General features: G+C 36.6%; 1 protein-coding gene across 2 annotated transcripts; it reads left to right on the top strand.

Moving 5' to 3' along the window:
- Window positions 1-431: 431 nt before the first annotated feature.
- APMAP (adipocyte plasma membrane associated protein) lies at window positions 432-20,390 on the top strand. Of its 2 annotated transcripts, none has more exons than XM_070932279.1 (9): window positions 432-619; window positions 5,293-5,409; window positions 9,675-9,790; window positions 13,632-13,724; window positions 14,882-14,998; window positions 15,260-15,434; window positions 16,334-16,468; window positions 16,880-17,072; window positions 18,820-20,390. In XM_070932279.1, the coding sequence occupies exons 1-9, from the start codon at window positions 528-530 to the stop codon at window positions 19,027-19,029; spliced, it is 1,248 nt and encodes a 415-aa protein (XP_070788380.1). In that variant the 5' UTR covers window positions 432-527; the 3' UTR covers window positions 19,030-20,390. The 2 variants fall into 2 exon arrangements, with proteins under 2 accessions (XP_070788380.1, XP_070788379.1); XM_070932278.1 differs by having other exon boundaries at window positions 432-625.
- Window positions 20,391-20,955: the final 565 nt, after the last annotated feature.

The following is a 20,955-nucleotide window of genomic DNA, read 5'->3' as shown; positions in this document are numbered from 1 at the left end:
CTGTATGAAGGGGGCAAGAGAGTATTAGGCAATCAACGTGGAAAAAGCGGGGAGGTTTATGTAGAGGCAGCAGTGAGTCATCGCCAAAAGAGCGATGGGGCATGGCTCTATGGAGGCTGTTGGTGGGTTATGAGGGGCGATGGATATGGGAGACATCGGGGCCCCCTCTGAAGCAGGCCCAGACATACGCTGCCCCCCTTGAACACCCTCGGTTGATAGCGCGGAGCTGCCACTCGGGGACTAGATGGTGGTTGGGCGTTTCTGAAGGGAGGGGCGGGTGTCTGGCGCCACAGTTATTGGGCAAGCTCAGCCGAAGGGGTGGGGCGTCATGGCGGCCTTCGGGCGCAAGTCGGGGTGGGGGCGTGGCTTCTGTGTGGCAACCGTTGAAGCAGGCTGGAGCAAGGGGCGGGGTTTCGCGGTGTGGGCCGGGAAGCGGGGCTTCTCCTCGGCTTTCTCCAGCGATCCTCGGCGGCTGGCTTGGACCACCGCGGTTGATCTCTGTATCTCGGCGGGCCATTCACCGCAACATGAATGAGGCTGACGGCCTGCGGCAGCGGCGGCCCGCCCGGCCGCAAGTGCTTACCGAGGAGAACGCGGCGCAGGCAAGCAAGGACAGCAGGTGCGGGTGAGGTCTTTGCTTTTCTCCTGGCGTCTCGGCGTTCCCTCTTCCCCGGGGAGGATAGGAGGCACCGCGGCTTTCGGAAAGGGCGACGATTCGGAGGGCGTCCTCGTCTCTTCCCCCTGCCCTGCTCACCCACAATAATACGGGGAGGTGGGCGCCGGCTTCCTGAACCGGTGGGAGGGCCAGGCTGGAGCGGCCCGAGCGCTTCTTCCGCCCCTCGCGTGGAGAGCTCGGTGCCGCCGGAGGGAGCTGGGGGGTGGGGAAATGAGCGCTAGATACTCAGGGGTTTAGGCCTCTTGGTGTTTAGGAATAATAAATATTCCACAGCCTTTGCTGCTAAGAATGCCCTGGGGGTGGGGAGAAACCCCACGCTGAAGTCAAGGACAGAAATGCCATTAAAAATAATGAGTGGTCTCTGAAGATCCAGGGTAAATGACGGTGATAGCGCCTCGAAATGGCTTTTGACATGACTGGGCTCGATTGAAATCGGTGGGAATTAACAAGTCGGAGGTCCAGAAGGGAAGGTCTGGTGGTTTGTTTGTTTGTTTTTATGAGGAGTGGAATGGGTCACGGAATGAAAATAATCTCTTTCTCTCGGACTTTGCAAAATTCAAGTAAACGCCCACTGTTTGTTATTATTCTCGGCAGTTGTTTTAAAACGGTCTCTTCAATTTTTTTTTTTTTTAAAAATGCAGGTAGGGTAATATGTGACATGTCATTTTTTTATAGCAACAATTTTATATATTCACATTACACGTACAACTGATGAAAAGCATTATCCTTCTGATAGGTGGCAGAATGTTTTTCTTAGATTAAGCAATTTTAACCTATAACCAATGTGTTCATAATTTGTTATTTTTCCCCATGCCCTTCAGTTTCCTCTAGAAAGTGTAAAGGCTCTGAGCTGTGCAAAGAAAAAATTCTATAATGGAGGCAGTAAAAGCCCAGCAATTAAAAAACACTTACGAAAGACATAGTTTTTCCTTCTAAGATGTATAGTAATTGGCTGTGGATAAATAGGTACTTAAAAACTCTCATTTACTAAGAAATTGTATCTTTATGTATTTATTTATATCCCACCTTCCCCACAACTACAATCTGGTGAGGTGAGCTGAAGGAGAGTGACAGGCCCGAGGTCACCCAGTTGGCTTTCATGGCTAAAACAGGTCTCTCGCTTTCTAGCCTATTGCCTTAATCTCCAGACCATGCTGGCTCTCTTGATAAGGTTCTGGAGTTAGAGGTGGGTTGAGCAATCATATCTAATAAACTCTTCTGAAAAGGAAATGCTATTGAAAGGATGGTTAACTAGGTAGAGTGAAAAGTTCAGGAAGTTTAATATACAGATATCTGGAACTACTTTGCAACAGCATTAATCATGTTGATTTTTTAAAAAACCATTTGGAGATTTATATCTGAAACATGACTAAATATAACTAACTTCCTCCTGTAGAACTGTATGAATATTGTCTGAAGCTAGCAAATGTTTTCTTTGGAGAAATATACAACTTGAATCTTAACATTTAATACTGTTATGCAATATTAAAAAAAAATAACCTTTGTTTGGAAAAGGTGCAAACTGTCAAGATGTAGGACACAATTATGCTGTATTTAAAACCTTTAGGTATTTCAGTATTTAAAATTGCGGTATAAGATGTTTGCAGGTTTCTACGTTTTCAAAAGAAGTATGTGATATCCTATGTATTTTAGTGCATATATGTGCTATAATAAGTTAAATTACTTTTAGTTAATTCCTTCCTCAGTCAAGAGGACATATTAAAACATATAGCTTCTTAATATATAATTACAGCTGGTGTAATTTGCATTGCAGCTGAATAACTATATACATATTTGAGGAAAGGTGTGGCTTTCCTACTTAAAACAATATAATATATGGAAGAAGTTATACTGATATTTCAGGAGCTGCTTTGTTGTAATAAAGGTGCTGGATTAGAAAGTGGGGGGTTGTAAATCCTAATCCTGTTTTACACACAGATGCTGGTTGGGTAACCTATCATTCATTCACTTGCAGCCCAACACATGTTTCAAGAGTTACTATGAGAAAGTAGTAGGAGTGAATATTCTCTTTTTCTAAAAGTAAACATGTTCTTGCAAAATTATTGATCTTGTGTTTTGCATTGTCATTGCCTTTTGGTGATCTGCAAGAAATAGCTTACTAATTAGTACTTTTTTATGTTGTAAACTTGAGACAGGAGAAGTGAATTAGGGAAGCATTCTCCAGGTTGTTGCTGTATACAGCATAAATAAGGTACTCCTCAATTTACAACCATTCATTTAATGACCGTTCAAAGTTACAATGGCACTGAAAAAAGGTGACTTATGACCAGTTCTCCCAGAGTCATGATCAAACTTTGGTTGTTTGGCAATTGGCAGGTATTTACATATCAGGCTCCTGGGATTACTACTTGCAACATCCCTAGGGAGCTTCTGAGAAGTAAAGACAATGGGGGAAGCTAGATTCGCTTATTGACCATATGATTCACTTAAAAACTGTAGTGATTTGCTTAACAATTATGGCAAAACTAATAAAATGGGACAAGTCTCATTTAATAACTGCCTTGCTTAGCAACAGAAATTTTGGGCCCAATTGTGGTTGTAAATGAAGGACTACCTGTATGAGTTTCCCATAATCGTCAAAAAGCATAATCATTATGAGTGTTATATCAAAAACTCACTCCCTCTTTCTCTGTTATTCTTGGGTACTAAAGGAGGCACCACATTAAAACGTTATCTGTCAATCTTGCATTATTTATGTGGAAATAAGACGGTGATTATTTCCAACTCGGTGCATAGAATTTCAGCCATATTTTTTGTGAATGAAATTTTATATTTGGCTTGTTTTGATGAAGACAATCTCCATCCTATTTGTAGATTCCATATTGTGGAAGCAATAATTTAAATGTCAAATCTAATGGATTCAATATATTATATCTATTTTAATCAAGCCACAAAACAGAAAAGCTAAAAGCAGTTTTGTTCAAAGATCAAGTAGTTTGTTTTTCTGAGCTTTTATTCAAATCCCAATAGTTTGCTCAAAGCTATCTTTCATAGTCTACCCATAACCAAGAATCATATATAGATATGCTTCTTAAGAGAAGGGCTGAAATCCTCACAATTTTTCTGTAATATTTAGCTAATACTAAAGCTATTGTTTCATAGAGCTTGTATTCATCTTTCATATTAACAGAATATTACAAATTTGGTGCCTGTTCCATGTATATGCCTCTATCTAAAAACCCTGAACTTTCTATAATGGGGGGGGGGGTGTTTGTGAAATAAGACACCCTATTGATTTGGAAAAATGGTAACTGAGGGTTTGTAAATCATTTTTTATGTTGGTTGGGCAGGGATGCCTCTGAGAATTGCAAGAAATTTTCACACATTTATAATACCTGAAAATGGCAGTTATCAGTTTTCAACAGTCTTGATAAAGTGGTCTCCAACAGCTGCAAAAAGAGAATTTGAGAGGCTGGTATGGATCTGAGACCTCAGGTTGTCCACCTTGTAGTCTACACATATTTCAACAATACTGTTCAATTGTACTTCACATCATTGCAGTTTTACTATCTTTTAAGCAGAGTAGACCTGCATTTTTGTCTTTGAGCTACTAAAACAAAATTATACCTCATACCAAAGTAGCATCCAGAGCATCTTTTTAGTACCTCCATGCTTTAGAACTGAAGTTATATATTGGATAAATTTGTTTTCCTTGAGCAAAGACTGCGTGCTACTTTAATGAGGGAAGCTTTATGACCATACAGTATCTAGAGCATGGGTGTCAAACTCATGGTGTCATGTTGCCATCACATGATGTTTCGTGACATTTTTTCCCCTTCGTGGAGCTAGGGTGGGCATAGCCTGTGCATGATGCATCCTGCGGGCCGTCAGTTTGACACCCCTGATCTAAAGGCACAGAAGATAACATATCAAGTAGGATTTGGATATTTTGTTTACTTCTTTTTTCCTTTTACTAATCATTCCTGGTATTTAAAAAAATCTTTCGTGAAATTATTGAAGGAACCTTTAGTTTAGAACAGTAAGATTTAAACCAATTTCATCCACAGAATGTTTTTCTCACTTATTCTTAAACTCTTTTTCAGTGTGTCGAATGATGTTTGAAGTCTAACCATAAATTATATAATTAATAAAGCAACCTTTCCCAATCTGTCCAAATTGATTACATTTCATCTCCCGGATTCCCACCTAGCATATTTTGAGATAATGCTTGTGCTCATCTGGAAAAGTAAACATGCACAGCTGCAAATTCAACTGCATGTTTGCATAGTAGAAATTTACTTCCCTACAAAGTAATCTTGTCCTGAGATTGGTAAAAAGATTTACTGAAATATATTTGATATTGCTAAGAAAGATGGTTTAAAAAAACAGGGAGATTTAACTAGTAATGGCTACTTGTCTTGATGGCTGTTACCTGATTTTGGAATTGCAGATAGCATAATTTAAATACTTTATTGGTGAGCAACACTATCTTTTTATTATCCATCTTTTTGAGCATCCAGCATGGATCTTGTTAGCTACTGGATGACACAAACTATGATATTGGAATAGCTACTGGCCTGATATAGTAGACTCTTACATTGTTAGCTTCTCTTGTATAAGCATGTTCTAATTTATGGTTTTGTTTATTTTTACAGTACTTACAGCAACAGGGTATTTCGTGTAACTTTCATGACTTTAGCTGTGTTATTAATTGTTCCATTATTTGGAGCGCTCATTTTTCTGGAGTGTCCAATAGATCCTCAGCCTATTAGGTGAGTACATAAGCTTGTTTAATATTAGAATTTTGCATGTGACTTAAACTTTCACTGAGGACGTTGTTAAGAGGGCTTTTTAGCTTTATGAATGGAACAGTGCTGTAGTCAACTGTTTAGAAAAACTGTTGTGCCATTACTTACAGTTGTACAGAAGTGAAAAACAACTGTTTTATATTTTCCAAATTAACAGGTGAACTTATGTGCCTCTTATACTACTTTTATTTGGTCCTTCTGGATCTCTAAACAATTCATTTAATAGATACAATATATTTAATTTAAAAGGTTGTCATTTTTCTTAATCATGTTCTTTCAGGTCATTGTCTTAATGTGTGCTATGTGCACATCAGTTTTCATGGTTATAATATTTTACTACTTCTGTATTAAAATTAGTATGTGGTAACTGTACCTGCAGAAAGAATGGAAGGCTCATTTGTAAAAAAATGAACAGTTAATTACAGATTAAATATGTGAAGAAAGAATGAATTGGTCCAGAGAAATAGGAAGATGAAGAAAGTTTAATTTTATCCATATAAACTTTCTTAGTCTTCCTATTTCTCTAGACTAGTGGTTCTCAACCTTCCTAATGCCACGACCCTTTAATATAGTTCCTCATGTTGTGGTGACCCCCAACCAGGGGTGGGTTCTAAATTTTTTTTACTACTGGTTCTGTGGCGTGGCTTATTTTGTAGGCGTGGCTTGGAGGTCATGTGACTGGGTGGGCATGGCTAGCTGGTCATGTGACCGGGTGGCCATGGCTATGTGTATAGGGACTACTCAGAGGGCTGAAAAAAGTCATTTCTGACAGGTCCTCGGACTTTTGACTGGTCCTCAAACTTATGACCATCCTCACATTTATGCCTGTGCAGCATTCTTAACAACCATGTCACTCATTTCACAACTGCTTCTCTTCAACATGGTATAAGATAGGGCAAAAAACGTAAAATTTGAGGACAGTTGTAAATTCGAGGACTGGTCAAAAGTGCGAGGACCAGTCAAAGTGCGAGGACCACTTCAGCCCTCTGAGTAATTCATATGCGTAAAAGGATACAGCAATAGAGAGGGATGAAGGAAGGGAAGGGAAATTAGAGTAGGAGTGAGGGTAAGAGAGGGAGGAAGAGAGGAGGAGAAGGAGAAAGGAAGAGGAAGTAGGGAGGAGAAGAAGAAGAGGGGGGAAAGAGAAAGTAAGAAGGAAAGAAAAGACAGAAGTGGTAGGTTTGAGGAGAAAGATTGCTGTACAATAAAAAAGATGAAAGGGAAGAAAGCCAACCCCAAACAAATATAAAGATATTAAGATAAAGAATGAATTGTTAAACTTTAAAGAATAAAAGAGAACAAATAGCAATAAATAGCAATAATTAGAAACACACATACAAACATACAACGTATTTTCTTTGAACAGAGTATTTGGCCGGTTCACAAATTTAAACAGTTGTAGGAGGTTAGCACCCACCCCTTTCCTAGAAGAATGAAATATTTTGGGAAATATTAAAAAGGCAGAATATTATATTTCCCTGGATGAGAAATGGAGAAGCATATTTTACAGACAAAGCAGCTCCCACCTTTCTGCTCCCCCACCCTTTGTTAATGGGCCAGAGGCAGAAAGTCAATTCTTTGTCAAAGGACATTTGCAACACAATAGCAACAGAAACTAACACAGTGGGCCCATCTAGCAAACTCACCACACGTGACCTGGGAAGCATGTGACCAGGGAAGCACATGTGTCCATCAGCCAGCAAGGTTAGCTAAGACCCCCACCCCCTTGGAGTCTGGCAACCAATCAGGATACTCTTTCGGGGCCCCAAGAAATGCAAAGCCAGAGAGAGCATAAAAACCCGAGGATTTACTGTATCTGCCCCTTTTCTGTTCAGGAACTCAAGCCATGTGATCCTGTCCACCATTAAACCATCTTTCCAAGCAGTCTCCATGTTTCCAGTGTCTTTTTCCCCACTTGGAGCAGAACCCAGAAGGATATTTCTTCCAACGCAGTGTTTAGTCATTTCAATTAAATTTACAATTTCTATATTTCCTTTTTACCATATTTATTCCTCATCTATTTTTAAAAAAAAACCAATATTACCCTTCATCCTCACCTCTAATCTGAATCAAATTCAATTTTCCCTTCTATTCTATATTATACCCCTTCGCATTGTCATCTATTTTTATATCCATCCTCACATTGGTTAATTATGTAATTATGTAATACAGTTGTTTAATACAAATTCAACATTTTAATATAAATCAAATTAGTTATATAACTATCTTTTTTGTATATTAATCAATATGAACATGAATATTCCAATTATTTCCATGCAATCCAATTTCTTACAAATCAATTATATTTACCAATAATAATAAACCAAATAATTTCCCCCATATATTCCTCCAAACCACAACTTAACCATTTCTGCTTTCAACACAATATACAATTAATAGTATCTCAATTATTACAATTCCCTAGTTAAATAGAGCTTTTTTTCTTTTGTGTTTTAAAATCTTGAACCTCCTCTTTTGCCCTAAATTTCCCATTGTTTGCAGTTTTGCACCTGCCTTTTTTGGTGAGGAAAAAGAAAAAGAAATCTCTCCGCCTCATTTTGTCACGTTGCAGCCAAGACCCTGCTTCCTTACTTTCAATTTTGCTTTTTCAGCATAGCTAGGGGGAAAAAAATTTGCTCCAGGAATTTACCTCTTTGCAGCTAGCTCTTTGAAGCCCCGGGGCAAGAATTTAAACGGTTTGTTTCCCTCTAGCCATCAGCTGGGACTCCGGAGGCAGCAATAGATTGGGAGTGGGCGGGGTAAGCGAACAGCAGGTGATCCAACAGAGGCAGAGGGTGAGGGTGAGTGAAGGCGTGGGGGGGGTGAGAGAGGGCTTTGGTGACCCCTGTGAAATGGCCGTTCGACCCCCCAAAGGGGTCGCGACCCCCAGGTTGAGAACCACTGCTCTAGACCTAGAAAAGAAGAGCTGAAAAAAAGAGAAGTGAAAAATCTAAAAAACGAAAGGCAATGTATGAAGCACTATACAGGTGGTCCTCAACTTACGACCACAATTGAGTCCAAAAATTACGTTGCTAAGTGAGACATTTGTTAAGTGAGCCCCATTTTATGACTTTTCTTGCCATATTAGTTAAGTGAGTCACTGCAGTTGTTAAGTTGACTTTGCTTGTCAGAAGGTCGCAAAAGGTGATCACATGACTCCAGGACACTGCAACTGTCATAAATATGAGTCAGTTGCCAAGCATTTGAATTTTGATAACTTGACCATGGGAATGCTGCAATGGTCGTGTGAAAAATGGTCATGTCACTTTTTTCATTGCTGTTGTAACTTCAAATAGTCACTAATGACCTATTATAAATCAAGGATTACCTGTACAGATACACTAGAAACAGAGATAGTTTGCAAAGATAAAAACATATATAATACCTGTGTAATAAATGGAAATTTAAATTAGATTTACAATGGTACCTCAGCACTCAACTGTTTTGAAACTCATCAAATTTGGCCCCACACAGTAGGGGCCATAGGTGAGACCCATAATCACCACAGTTGGAATTGACCGCAAAGAAAGGAGGTGAGCCAACACAATACCATGCCACCACCCTCAGTCTTTTGAATCAATCCAGAAGAATACCATGGTCAGTGGTACCGAAACCCACTAAGAGGTCAAGTAATGCAATAATGGATTTGAATATAGATTTTAAAAAGCTAGGTGGCAAGAATGATTTAGAAAAGATTAAGCTAGATGTGTTGCTATTTCTAATAACTCTTAATGGACTTTTGCTGACCAGAACTGAATGATGAGGCTTTAAGGGTATGTTTATAGATAAGGGATGGGATATGGAAAGAAGAAATCATTTGTTGTATTTTAACAGAAACAGATAATTACTAAAATCATTTATACTTGTGATGAAGGCAGAAGTAATTTCTTAACATATTGAACATATTTTTTTCTTTACTATATTTCCTTTTTTATTTTTCTTTCAATTCTTTTCTAATTTTTTTACTCCTTAATTTTTTAGTTTGCATTACTTTTTATCTTTTTAATTGTAATGTTTAATGTTGTTAAAATTGTTACCCACTTAATTGGCTTGATCCTTAGGCTGAAGGAAACTGTTGCCACATATGAAATTAATAATTGCATAAGTTGCTTTGGATAAATTAAACTATGCTGTTTTGAAAAATATCTGATATATCTAAGTTATTTGGTATCTTGTTATTTTTGTATTAATCTCTTCCGAATGCTTATGAAAATCTTCCTTCTTGACAGCTTTAAAGAACCTCCTCTTCTTACTGGTGCTTTAGAGCCAAATGTTAAGCTTCGACAAGCAGAAAGATTATTTGAAAACCAGCTTGTTGGACCAGAATCTATTGCAAATATTGGTGGTAAGCACAGATATTTGGTAGAGATTTTTAATATCTGCTTAATAAGTTTATATTTTTCCCCAGAAATAACTTCTGGATTCTAAACTAAAATAATTCTGAATTCTAAGTAACATGTAAGATAATTTGTATCCAATAAAGTTTTATGCTGATATAATATTACTGTATCACACAAGTTAGCAAAAATCATACACATTTGTGAATAAATGTGATATTACAGAAAACAAAACCAAGTCTTTTCATTGTTCATATGCAAAGTGTTTACCAGTCTTCATAGATTCCAAATACTGAGGTACAATGAAGAAGAATGTATGCATTTTTATTTAAAATCATGTTACTTTGTTAAATTTGAATTTCAGTCCAAAATCTGAATAGTGGGATAAGCATAAAATATGTGAAATAATATTGGACCCCTAGAATTGCATTTATATCAATCAAATATGGAAAATACAATTAAATAATATTTCTGTAATTACATTTTTATACTAACTATATCCAAAAAGGACACAAAAGAGACTAATTTCATTTTAAAGTACCTTATGTGTAAATTATTCTTTCAAATATGCAATATTTTGCAGGAATATGTGTACAGATTTAATCCAGTGATTATTCAGTTTATTAAATTTTCTATCATGAATATCTCTTTTCTTATTTATGCATTGTAAGTTATAACCTTACAAGGGAGTAATATAAATACATCTTGTAAAGAATTCCTGAGTGTATTGCTTGTAAATCGTAACGTTTTAATTGAACAAATAGAAAAAATGTTATATTTATTCTAACAGGGACTAAATTTCAACTTTACTTAAGACTAGATTCTCAGTTTCTGCTTATATCATTGCCTGTACAGACTATCCACTGTTTCTGGAGTGCAGGATCAGCCAATGCTATCTTCCATCCATTCCCAAACCTTTGCAAATGCACTCCTTGCTCATGTTTTGAAATTTGATTCAAAAATAATATTTTCGATCCTAAGTTGTCTTCAGTGCTTGTCAGCAATTAGTCTACCTTGTTTCATTCTAGTCTAGGGAAGTCTTGAGATCCAGTTGGCCACAATATCAGATATATTCTTTCCTTTCCAGTGGATGTTCTCATCTGGCCAGCAGCATTTTTTTTCTTTCCATTTGATTTATCAGTGACTCTAAAAGCTCATGAAATCCAGTAAAGTGTTTTGGTCACCTTGTTTTCTGTACCTGTTTTGATAGCACACTTGCATCACATTCTTTTATCTTCTAGTTGGTGGGGTGTGTGCCCTTTTGGTTTTTTCGCAGGCTGGATACTGTACTTTGTTTTTCAACCTGTGCATCTTATACTAGAATGTTATCATATTTGAAGCTATTTTCCTTTGTTTCTGTGAAGCTGAGCCATTAGTTCCTCATTGCCACAATAGAACACAGAAACCAGAAAAAAAACTTTATTCTCTTTGCTTTGATCATTGGAGCATCAATGTAATGACTATGCAGTAAAGGTAGGAGGAAGAATTTGCATTGGTGTCAGAGGGGAGAATATGGGAAGGAAGTGTGAAGACATCAGTGCCTGTAAACTTGGGAAAGCCATGAAAAAGGAGAAGGACTAGTGAAGAGGAACTGTTTTTTTTAAAAAAGCAGGCAGTTATAGACATGTCCTCTCAGTGAGGCTTGACCTCTCTGCGTGAATGAGAGGGGCAAGAAGCAGAACAAAGGTCCCCGGTGGCCATAGTCCAAATTCAGCAGTAACCTGGTCAATTGCTAAACAATTGCAATCAAATCTTTTAAATCAGCCTTGGGAACAACCAATTAATTTAGATTGCTGTGCAGAATTGTTCTAATTTATATATTATATCAATAATTACTCAAGCTCGCATTATTCCGTATTCTCTCTTTCTTTTTTTAAGAAGCAGCTGTTAAATGTATATTTTGGGGAGTTAAAATAATTGTTAATCCTTTGTGGATCCTATCAGCAGTACAGGTTTCTGATTTTTGCTAATTAAAAACCCAATAACTCAATAAGCTTAATGTCCCTAAAACTGAATTTTGATTACATTATACCAGAAAAAGATACTGAAAGGGGGTGAGTAAATTACTTAGTAATCTTTTGGCTTTTAGATTTAAATTAATCAAGCATCATATTATGATATATATAGAAAGATATATACAGATTCTAGATTTATTATCAACATTTAAAAATAACATCTTAAATTGTATTCTGAATTCTCAAGAGCAGATTGTTTTTGTTTTTTTGTTAGGGTACAAAATGTATGATTCTCATAAGTTATCAATAAGCTCATTTCATCTATTTTCCTGGAAAAGTCTAGGAAAGCCAGCAGAGAACTTTTGCTTCAGAAATCTTTTTATTTCTATATGTATATGTAAAGGAAGGACTTGATTTCCACTATCCTTCCAACACTGGTAAAGAAGTCTATCCATTGTTGTTTTTCATTTTGTAATCTGTCTAGATCTTTACATGTTCTCTTTTTAAAGTAATTTACCTTCTATTTCTCTGTTCTTGAATAAAGGGCTGATTGTCCTAATCCCATGCCTTCCCTTTACCATAGAGTAGGGAGATTGCAATAGAGACATGAAGTCATTTTCCCCACTAGTTTTATCTTTTCATAAAGGCAGACCAGGTGATGAAAATACCACCTGTCTTCTGCACTGTAGTGGTGAGAGGAATGCTAGGCAAGGCATTCCTTGAAAGATAAGCGGTGGCAGTGGGATCTACCAGATGGTGCCGGGGTTCTCAGAAGAGGAAGTTTGAAACTTTCATCATGCCACCCACTAGGCTCATCCATGTCACCATTGATGATTTGGTTATCTGAAAAAAGATTAAAAGAAGTTAGATAAGGCTGAATAAGAGAAAATAAAATTAAGAAAAAGTAATTGTAGTTTTTTATAACAACACTTTTAATGTTATGGGAAGCTAGCAGTTTCTGAATAGTCTTCTCTACAATTTCAGTAGAGCTAAGAAAGCTATTTTTAGAAATCTAAGATAGATAATAACCATCATAGTGACAAAGGTATAATCATCTGATGAAATTAAAGATGCTCATAATTTGGTCCAAACAGGCAATTCGGACTTTCTATTCCATATATGAAACTTGCTGTTCCATGTATTAGAATTTTATACAATATGTGAACTCATTCTTTCATTATCACCTAATTGAGGCAGTCTTTAGTAACAACTCAAAAGTTGCATCTGGTATAAAATGATGTGGATTTTATATAATGTGGATTTTTACTGTTAATTGTTATTGTAAACAGCCATGACTGTAATATTTAAATAGAAGAACTATATCAATTAATCCCATCGGTGTAGACTTCCATTGATTTGAAGTAATTGCGATAGGTTTCTAGCACAATTCATAATGCTTAAGATCATAAAGCCCTTAATAGTGCAGCACCAACTTATATTTTCCATTCATTGTAAACATTTAGAGAGGTTCTGTTGAAGATCCATCCTTCTGGGAAGGTATACGGGATATGGACCAGGTGATAGACCTTCTTAGTAGCAGCCTCCCAGCGAGTTTTTGACCCTTGATTTTTAGGCGACCATCATATATTATTTGTTACTTACATTACTGTTTTAATTGTAATATAGTTTGAATTGTTGCTATGCCTCAGGTCTATAAACATGGTGGTCTATAAATAATAAAGCTTATTGCTAATGGAGACAAATGCATTTTAGTGATAATCTTATATTCTATTTTTGTAAAAAATATGCCAATATGGAAGGCAAACTTTAGTTTTGCTCTTTGAGGGTTTTGTGACATTACCATATAGAAAGCATTTTTGGTGTTTTGAAATCTTATATAAGCCTTGTGTGTTAAATAACATGCATAGCTCATGTCACTGCTTGTCTTTCATAGATGTGTTGTTTACTGGTACTGCTGATGGAAAAATTGTGAAGATTGAAAATGGGAAAATTTCCACTTTAGCACGTCTTGGCCACGGTCCTTGTGGTAAACCAACACTACTTATTTGTTATTCCTTTTCTACTGTGATTTGACTTGTCTAATAAATCATTTCAGACTTGTTGCATACCTTCCACTGAATATTTTTAAATATATGAAAATTTATTTCATCCTATGTAGTTTGTGCATTTTGGAGTGGTACTTTTGGTTGTGTGGTTGTCCAACTCAGCATGGGCAGCATCGCACAGCATCCCCCAACCAGCCAGCCTGCTGGCCCCTGACTTTAACCCATGACAGTGGTTGTGAAAAACCTATGGACATTTGGTTAACAATCTCTTTTTAAAGTGAAAAATAACATGATAGGAATGGTCCACTGCAATAAAATCTTGATAATATTTCTGGTTAACATTCATTAAGTACTGTGATACAATATTCATCATTATGTGCTTAGCTTTATTTAGCAAGTGAAAAACTATTTAAAAAGGACCAGATTATAAATGCACATCAGAATTTAGGACAAAATGAAATCAGATGTATTGACAATAAAAGCCTATCTAGCCTTATGCTTAGAGGAAATTTATTTATATTTATTTACAAGAGCCAGTTGGTGTAGTGGTTAAAGCATCAAGATAAAAACCAGGAGACTGTGAGGTCTAGTTGTGCTTTGGCACCAAGTCAAGTTAGAGTAATCTTGGGCCAATCGCACTCTCTTAGCTCTAGAAAGGAAGCAAGGGCAAACCGCTTCTGAAAATCCTTGCCAAGTAAACTGCAGGGACTTGCCTAGGCAGTCTCTGAGAATTAGATACAATTGAGCAGAAGACAAAAAGAATATTAATTTATTCGGAGATGGGCAGTGAATCATTCTCCGGGTGTTACTGAACTCAGTTCCCTTCAGACTTAACCAACTTGATCAAGAAAAAGAGGTAATAAGAGTTGCGTTCCATTAATTGGAAGGTCATGTATTGTCCATTCCTTCCAAGTCTTGCAAGAGGCACTGTTTTAACTACATCAAAATAATATGGGTTTTGTTAATATTTAATTATATGAAGAAAAAGTATATAAAGCTAAACAGATGTTTTTGAATATACAAAATTTATATCTTTTATTAGTCAGATTCAAGATGATTGATATTCTGTTTCAGAAGTACAATAGAAACTTCTGTTTAGAAGCTGCATACTTTATATCTATTTGTATTTTCTAAAAAGGTACAAGAGAAGATGAGCCTACATGTGGGAGACCACTAGGAATCCGTGTTGGACCAAACAATACTCTCTTTGTTGTAGATGCCTATTATGGGCTGTTTGAAATAAATCCTATCTCAGGCAAGTCTACCTCTCCTTCTCCCCACATACCCATTGTGCCAAACCCTAGCTGGTTTTAACTACGGTTTGAATGGTAAGCTGTAAACCATGATATGCGAGTGAATTTTGAATTCTGCTTAAGAATCTGCTAAATTTTTTCGAATCTTTATTATTAAATAAATTCAGCAAAGGCTGAAATGATACACTCATGATTACAATCCATACACATATAAGTACAAAAGAGCAAAGAGTTTTTTTTAAAAAATGTTTTTCTGTGACCAGGTGCAGTCAGGCCACTTGTGTCTTCAAAGATTCCTATTGAAGGGAAGAATATATCCTTTGTGAACGATCTTACAATGACTCGGGATGGCAAGAAAATCTATTTTACAGACTCTAGTAGTAAATGGCAGAGAAAAGATTATTCCTTATTAATCATGGAGGCTTCAGATGATGGACGGTAAATGTGCTTGCCTGAATTGTAAATTATATAACAAAATTGTGATCAAGCATCACATGGAGAATAATTTCCTGGGGATAGTGGGGATGGCATTTCTAGAAACAAGTATTGTTATTTGATGGTTATTGTTAAAATATTTATTTAAAATAATGAAGTAACATTTAAACTTTGTTGACATTCTTAATTCAGATATCTTTCCTTATCCTTTCTTCCTTGGCATAGGAAATCTGTATTCTTTTCTATTCTATACATAGTTACAGTACTTATCTTCAAGGACAGTGGCCCCCAACTTTTTGGGCATCAGGGACCAGTTCCATGGAGATTTTTCTGTGGACCAGAGGGGGTGGTGATTTCGTGTGCTGACTGCATCCCACGGATGGGGCTTTGCTTGTTTGCATGCCCCGGTTTCTGGCATGCTGCAAACCGGTGCCAGTTTATGGACCTGGGGTTGGGGACACTTGCCCAAAGATAATATGATGGGTATGTGGAGGAGGTTAGTGGTAGTTTGGCGCTACTGGCCCTGTTATAAACCTAAATACCACTTTGTTTCTTGGTACAATTCAAGCATTGGAGATAAATGTAATTTTCAAGATACCTCCGAGACCACTGTATTCCATATTAACCTATGTGGGCCTTAAAATCTAATGATTGGTGAGGGTTATTTGATTCAGGCAAGTTAAAAGGCCTTCTTAATGGTATAACTAAGCTCTGAAACTTCCTAGCCTGAGAGGCCAGTTGTTCCATCCATGCTGGTTTTTTTAATAGATTCAGCTATAGGCTGTTCTTATACATATGGGTAATTAATATATATTTTGACATACCGTTGTCAAAGATCATATTGAGATTGAGAGGGGATTAGTAATACAATTAGTAATACTCTGTAATTGTTCTGTCTTTAGTTTACTTGAATATGACACAGTCACAAAGGAAGTCAAAGTCTTAATGGAAGGACTCCGATTTCCAAATGGAGTCCAGCTGTCTCCTGCTGAAGACTTTGTGTTGGTGGCTGAAACAACTATGGCAAGAATACGAAGGTAGATGAGATATTTGTAAGGGTGCGGTATAGATCCAGCTATTTTGTTAAGAATTGACTAAATGCTAGTTTAGTTTATATGAGTAGACTTTTCCTATTTATGTATTATCCTTGCTAAGCAAGAGGATTTTTTACTCACTCTGTTCTGTAATTTCTAAAGAACGATACTGGCTAACTGAGATGCTATGTAGGTTTTGTGATCTTTGTTTATTTTTTAGTAAGCTGTAAACTTTATCCTGTCCTTTGTATTTGTTCTGTATTGCTATTGTTTTAATGTATTCTGTATTCTTCATACATGTTTTATAGTTCCAACTGTGTTCTGATCTTTCGGGTAGTAGATTAGAAATATAGCATAAAATATTAATACTTAATGTTTCATATAGCAAATTTGTAAAATGTTATGCGTTTTTAGGTATTATGTATCTGGTCTAATGAAAGGAGGTGAGGACCTGTTTGTCGAAAACATGCCTGGTTTTCCAGACAATATCCGTTTAAGCAGCTCTGGAGGTTATTGGGTAGCTATGTCAGCTATTAGAGCAAATCCTGGATTTTCTATGGTGGATTTCTTATCTGAAAAACCATGGATTAAAAGAATCATATTTAAGGTAAGAAACAACAGTAACAAATCTTATGTATCCACATACTAGACTGAGCTCAGCATCTTCTAAATGAAATTCTTTTGAATAGGTTCCCTTTGGAAATAATTTATTTCTTTTCCCTGTCCTGTTCCAGGTCTAGCCATTGCAACTTTTTAAAAAGTATTTTGTTTAATAACACAGAACAAGAGAAAAAGGATAAAATAATAAAAAAGTAGACATGAAATAAAAGGAATGCAACAATCATTGTAATAGTTGTTAAAGTTGCAGTCAATGCAAACACACTGAAAAATATGGATTCATTCGCACACAAAAAAGGGCTTGTATGAGTTTGTATTTTTAACTCCTTTGGCTCCTTGTTTGGCCATCTTAAAATATGGCAGTTTGGCAAATAAATATTTTCAGTCTGTAGTTCAGTAGATGGTTCTGTTGCTTTTACTGACATTCTGCATATATAACATCAACTTCTGGCTGTTAGAAAACATCATGTTGCCCTGCTTCCCTCTTCCCTACACACACACAGTTGCATGATCAGGAGATGGATACTTAGCAAGGTATTTGCATTTGCTAAGTAATTGTTAAGTAAACACCTCACACACACATATGTGATTGCTATTTGCAATCCTCTCTGCAGGCTTCCCCAGAAAGTCAGTAGAGAAGCTGCAGAGAAGGTTGCAAGCTGCTGCTGCTGCTGCTGCTGCTTGCCAAGAGGATTCCCTCTCATCTCTGGGGGCTGGCTGAAAGGGCTGCCTGCTAAGGGGAGCTGAACTACTTCACTGTTCTGGAGATGATCCAGACTTCTGCACTCTGTGGAAGGCATTTTCTTCTGCACTGAGAAATGACATCCTCAGAAACGGAACTCGGATCCTGATTTGAGCTCTGTTTATGCATCTGCAGAAGGAGTTCTCTTCTGCATGCAGAGGAGAGATGACTTCTTCCCATTATCCTGTGGAAGGCATTCCCTTCTACATTCAGAAATATGACACCTTTGGCAGGTAGCTTTTTCAGCCAGCCCCTGGAGACGAGAGGGAGCCAAACCCAAGCATAGAGCCAGCACAATAAGTTAAACAGTGTGAGGTGCCTCAAGTGTGTGTGGGAGGCCTGGGTGCTGGGATTGCAGTTGTTGACCCAAAAGTCCACACAGGCAGTCATATGACATCACATTTAATAGCCACATTTCTCAGTGATTGAGATTCCAGCTCAATTTTGATCAAAAACTGAACTATATGAAGGATCGCTGCAAAAATCATGCAGGTTGGAATGGATAAAAAAGAATATCTTACTTAATGATGGGATATAGCAAACATTCTTTTTGTGCATCATACTTATAGTCAAAAATTTGATGTGTGAGATGTTATAATTTGCTATTTTTCATAGTCCTACCATAATTATTTTAAAAAGTTAGACAATCCCAGGTGATAGTTATATAAGTTGTAGTTAACATTGTTAAAAAAAAATTGTGTGATATCTTAGGGCATTCTCTAATTATGCATTTGGTAATGGCATAAATATAAGCCTAATGTAAAAAAATTCCAACTAGTATTGAAGTTTGCTAATCAAATATTTCAATGCACATCCATTGATAACAATTATTATCACTTATATTCCAGAGTGCTTAACTTTGTCTTGCATTATGCATATTCAGGTATTTAAAACATGTTATAATGAAACAGTTGATAGTAATCGATTCAATCATCTCAAATGTTGTAATGTTGATGATTAAAAGAAAACTGTCTATAACTTGTTTGTGTTGCAGCTGCTCAGTCCAGAAACTGTGATAAAATTTGTGCCCAAGTACGGCCTTGTGCTAGAATTAAGTAATACTGGAACCTACAAAAGAAGCTTCCATGATCCAAATGGAGTGGTGGCAACATATATAAGCGAAGCACATGAATATAATGGACATCTCTATTTGGGGTCTTTCCGATCCCCTTTTATTTGTAAGTTGGACCTTAAGGACGTCTAATTCTGAGTTGAAAGCATTACTGCTGTCACCTTGAATTACTCTAGAAAGACAAAGAAGGATGAGACGCATTTTGGACAAAAAAGACGAATGGAAGCACAGTCAAGTCATGAGCACTGTAACACTGTTTAACTAGCAGAATGCAGATTTAGTCCTTAACTTAGGCATGCCATACCTTAAAACCTGTGAATTACCTTGTTTAAATTCTCCTTCAAAATGGTGGGCTGTGTAGACGTTTTTGGTGCACTGTACCTTCTCTATAGCACCTTTATTACCTTTCCAGAAGGTAAATAAAATACAAAATTACCTCATGAAACAATATTTGTTGCATTTAATATTTTAGAAATGCTATTCAAATCCATTATATGTATGTGATCAGCTTTTCAAAATTCAAAATTTTGTCCTGTAAATACATCATTGCTCTGAAGTTGCTAATCTTAGATGATCTAATACATTGAATTTATTTCCAATTTGGATCTCTCTTTATAAGCATGTTTTAATGCATGCACTATATAGTAGCAGTGCAATTTATAGTTGTATTAATAAATCAAACATACTACAGCTGTAATTCCATTTCTAGTCAATGCTATTTTCTGTGTGGATAGTTTTAAACACATGGAATTACTTGTATGGGAATCTCTAAATCTAAGGCTAATGTAACTAATTTCGGAAAAGCTGGTTTGTCCATTTTATTGTTCCTCTATTTAATCATCGACATAAGTCCTTCAGGCAGAAGAATGTTTTAATATGGGGGGTGGGGGTGGGGTTTTGTTAAAAAAAGTCAGAATGGCAGCCATAACCATGCAATCAAAGCTCTACTGCTTTTTAAATGTTTGTCACTATGTATATTAAAAATTGATGGGGCTTTGGTCAGATGAATGTGGTGACATTTTTTTTTACCTGTCTATTGCATAAATCCATTTAATATCCTTAACTTTTAAATGAGGGATCGACTCTCGTTCTGCTGAATATAACTCTCAATCTAGCAGATGTGGTGAATATTATTTAAAATTACAGTCCAGTAACGTGTAGAATACTGTCATTTCTCCATCTTGCATTAAATTCTCATACTATTTCACTGGTATATGATGGTACTAATTTCCAAAGAAGCCTCTCTGCCTCTATCAGCTGATCAAAACTTCATTAATTTAATATTAAACATGAGGTTTAATCAAAAGTCTGTTAATTATGACTGAAACTTCTTTTTCAGATGCATAAGAAACTAATCTTGGCTACCCAAAGCATATTTTATTAAATAGATTTGGCATTATAAAGTTAAGTGCTTTCATTATGTATGAACAGGTTTTTTTTCCAAAAATGTTGACATAAAGAGTTTAAAAATCAGTATAAAAAAGTCATGCATATATTGTGTTGTTTCATTTGACCAGTTCCATCTCATGCATCCCTCCCATCCTCCAAACAGCCCAGGTGGAACTCAAAATCCAAAGATAGCAAAAATAAACTGCATGTTCAATTAAACTGCATAGACAGAATGCATATTTTTCTGATACTGCTTTTCAAAGAGGGAGTATCATCTGCAGACAATATCTGCATCAGGACATATCATTGGCTTTACTTACATGAACAGCCTCCACACACATATCAAAACAAAAACTTAAAACAAAAAAACAAAATAAAAACAGGTTCTTCTAGGTTGCAGATGGTTCACAAGTCCTGCATTTGAGTTTAACACTCAAGGGAGAGGAAGGAAGGATTGTTTCAAAACATCCATTTCATTCCCTTGGTAGAAAGCTAGTAGAGACCTATATAGTTTTTGTGGAGTGAGAGTTCCAGAATTCTCCAGAGGGCAGTTTTTTGCCTAGCAACCAAGAGGGGAAAGGGTAGGAATTATAACAAATGCAACGTCCAATAACTCAACAAATATGGAATTTGGAAGCAAGAGATACAAATTTTGAGCTCACTATGGAA

This window comes from Pituophis catenifer, unplaced genomic scaffold (assembly GCF_029215685.1).
Source record: "Pituophis catenifer annectens isolate HBS135680 unplaced genomic scaffold, rPitCat1.0.hap2 SCAF_1, whole genome shotgun sequence".
NCBI lineage: Eukaryota > Metazoa > Chordata > Lepidosauria > Squamata > Colubridae > Pituophis > Pituophis catenifer.
This window is presented reverse-complemented; position numbering and strand designations above follow the sequence as displayed.

Bases quoted from the DNA above. Each gene is read 5' to 3' on its own strand.
- APMAP (XM_070932278.1), top strand. From the start codon at position 528: ATGAATGAGGCTGACGGCCTGCGGCAGCGGCGGCCCGCCCGGCCGCAA. The intron at 9,791-13,631 runs GTAAGCACAGAT...TGTCTTTCATAG, and splicing joins ATCTATTGCAAATATTGGTG to ATGTGTTGTTTACTGGTACT. The intron at 13,725-14,881 runs GTAAACCAACAC...TTTTCTAAAAAG, and splicing joins TCTTGGCCACGGTCCTTGTG to GTACAAGAGAAGATGAGCCT.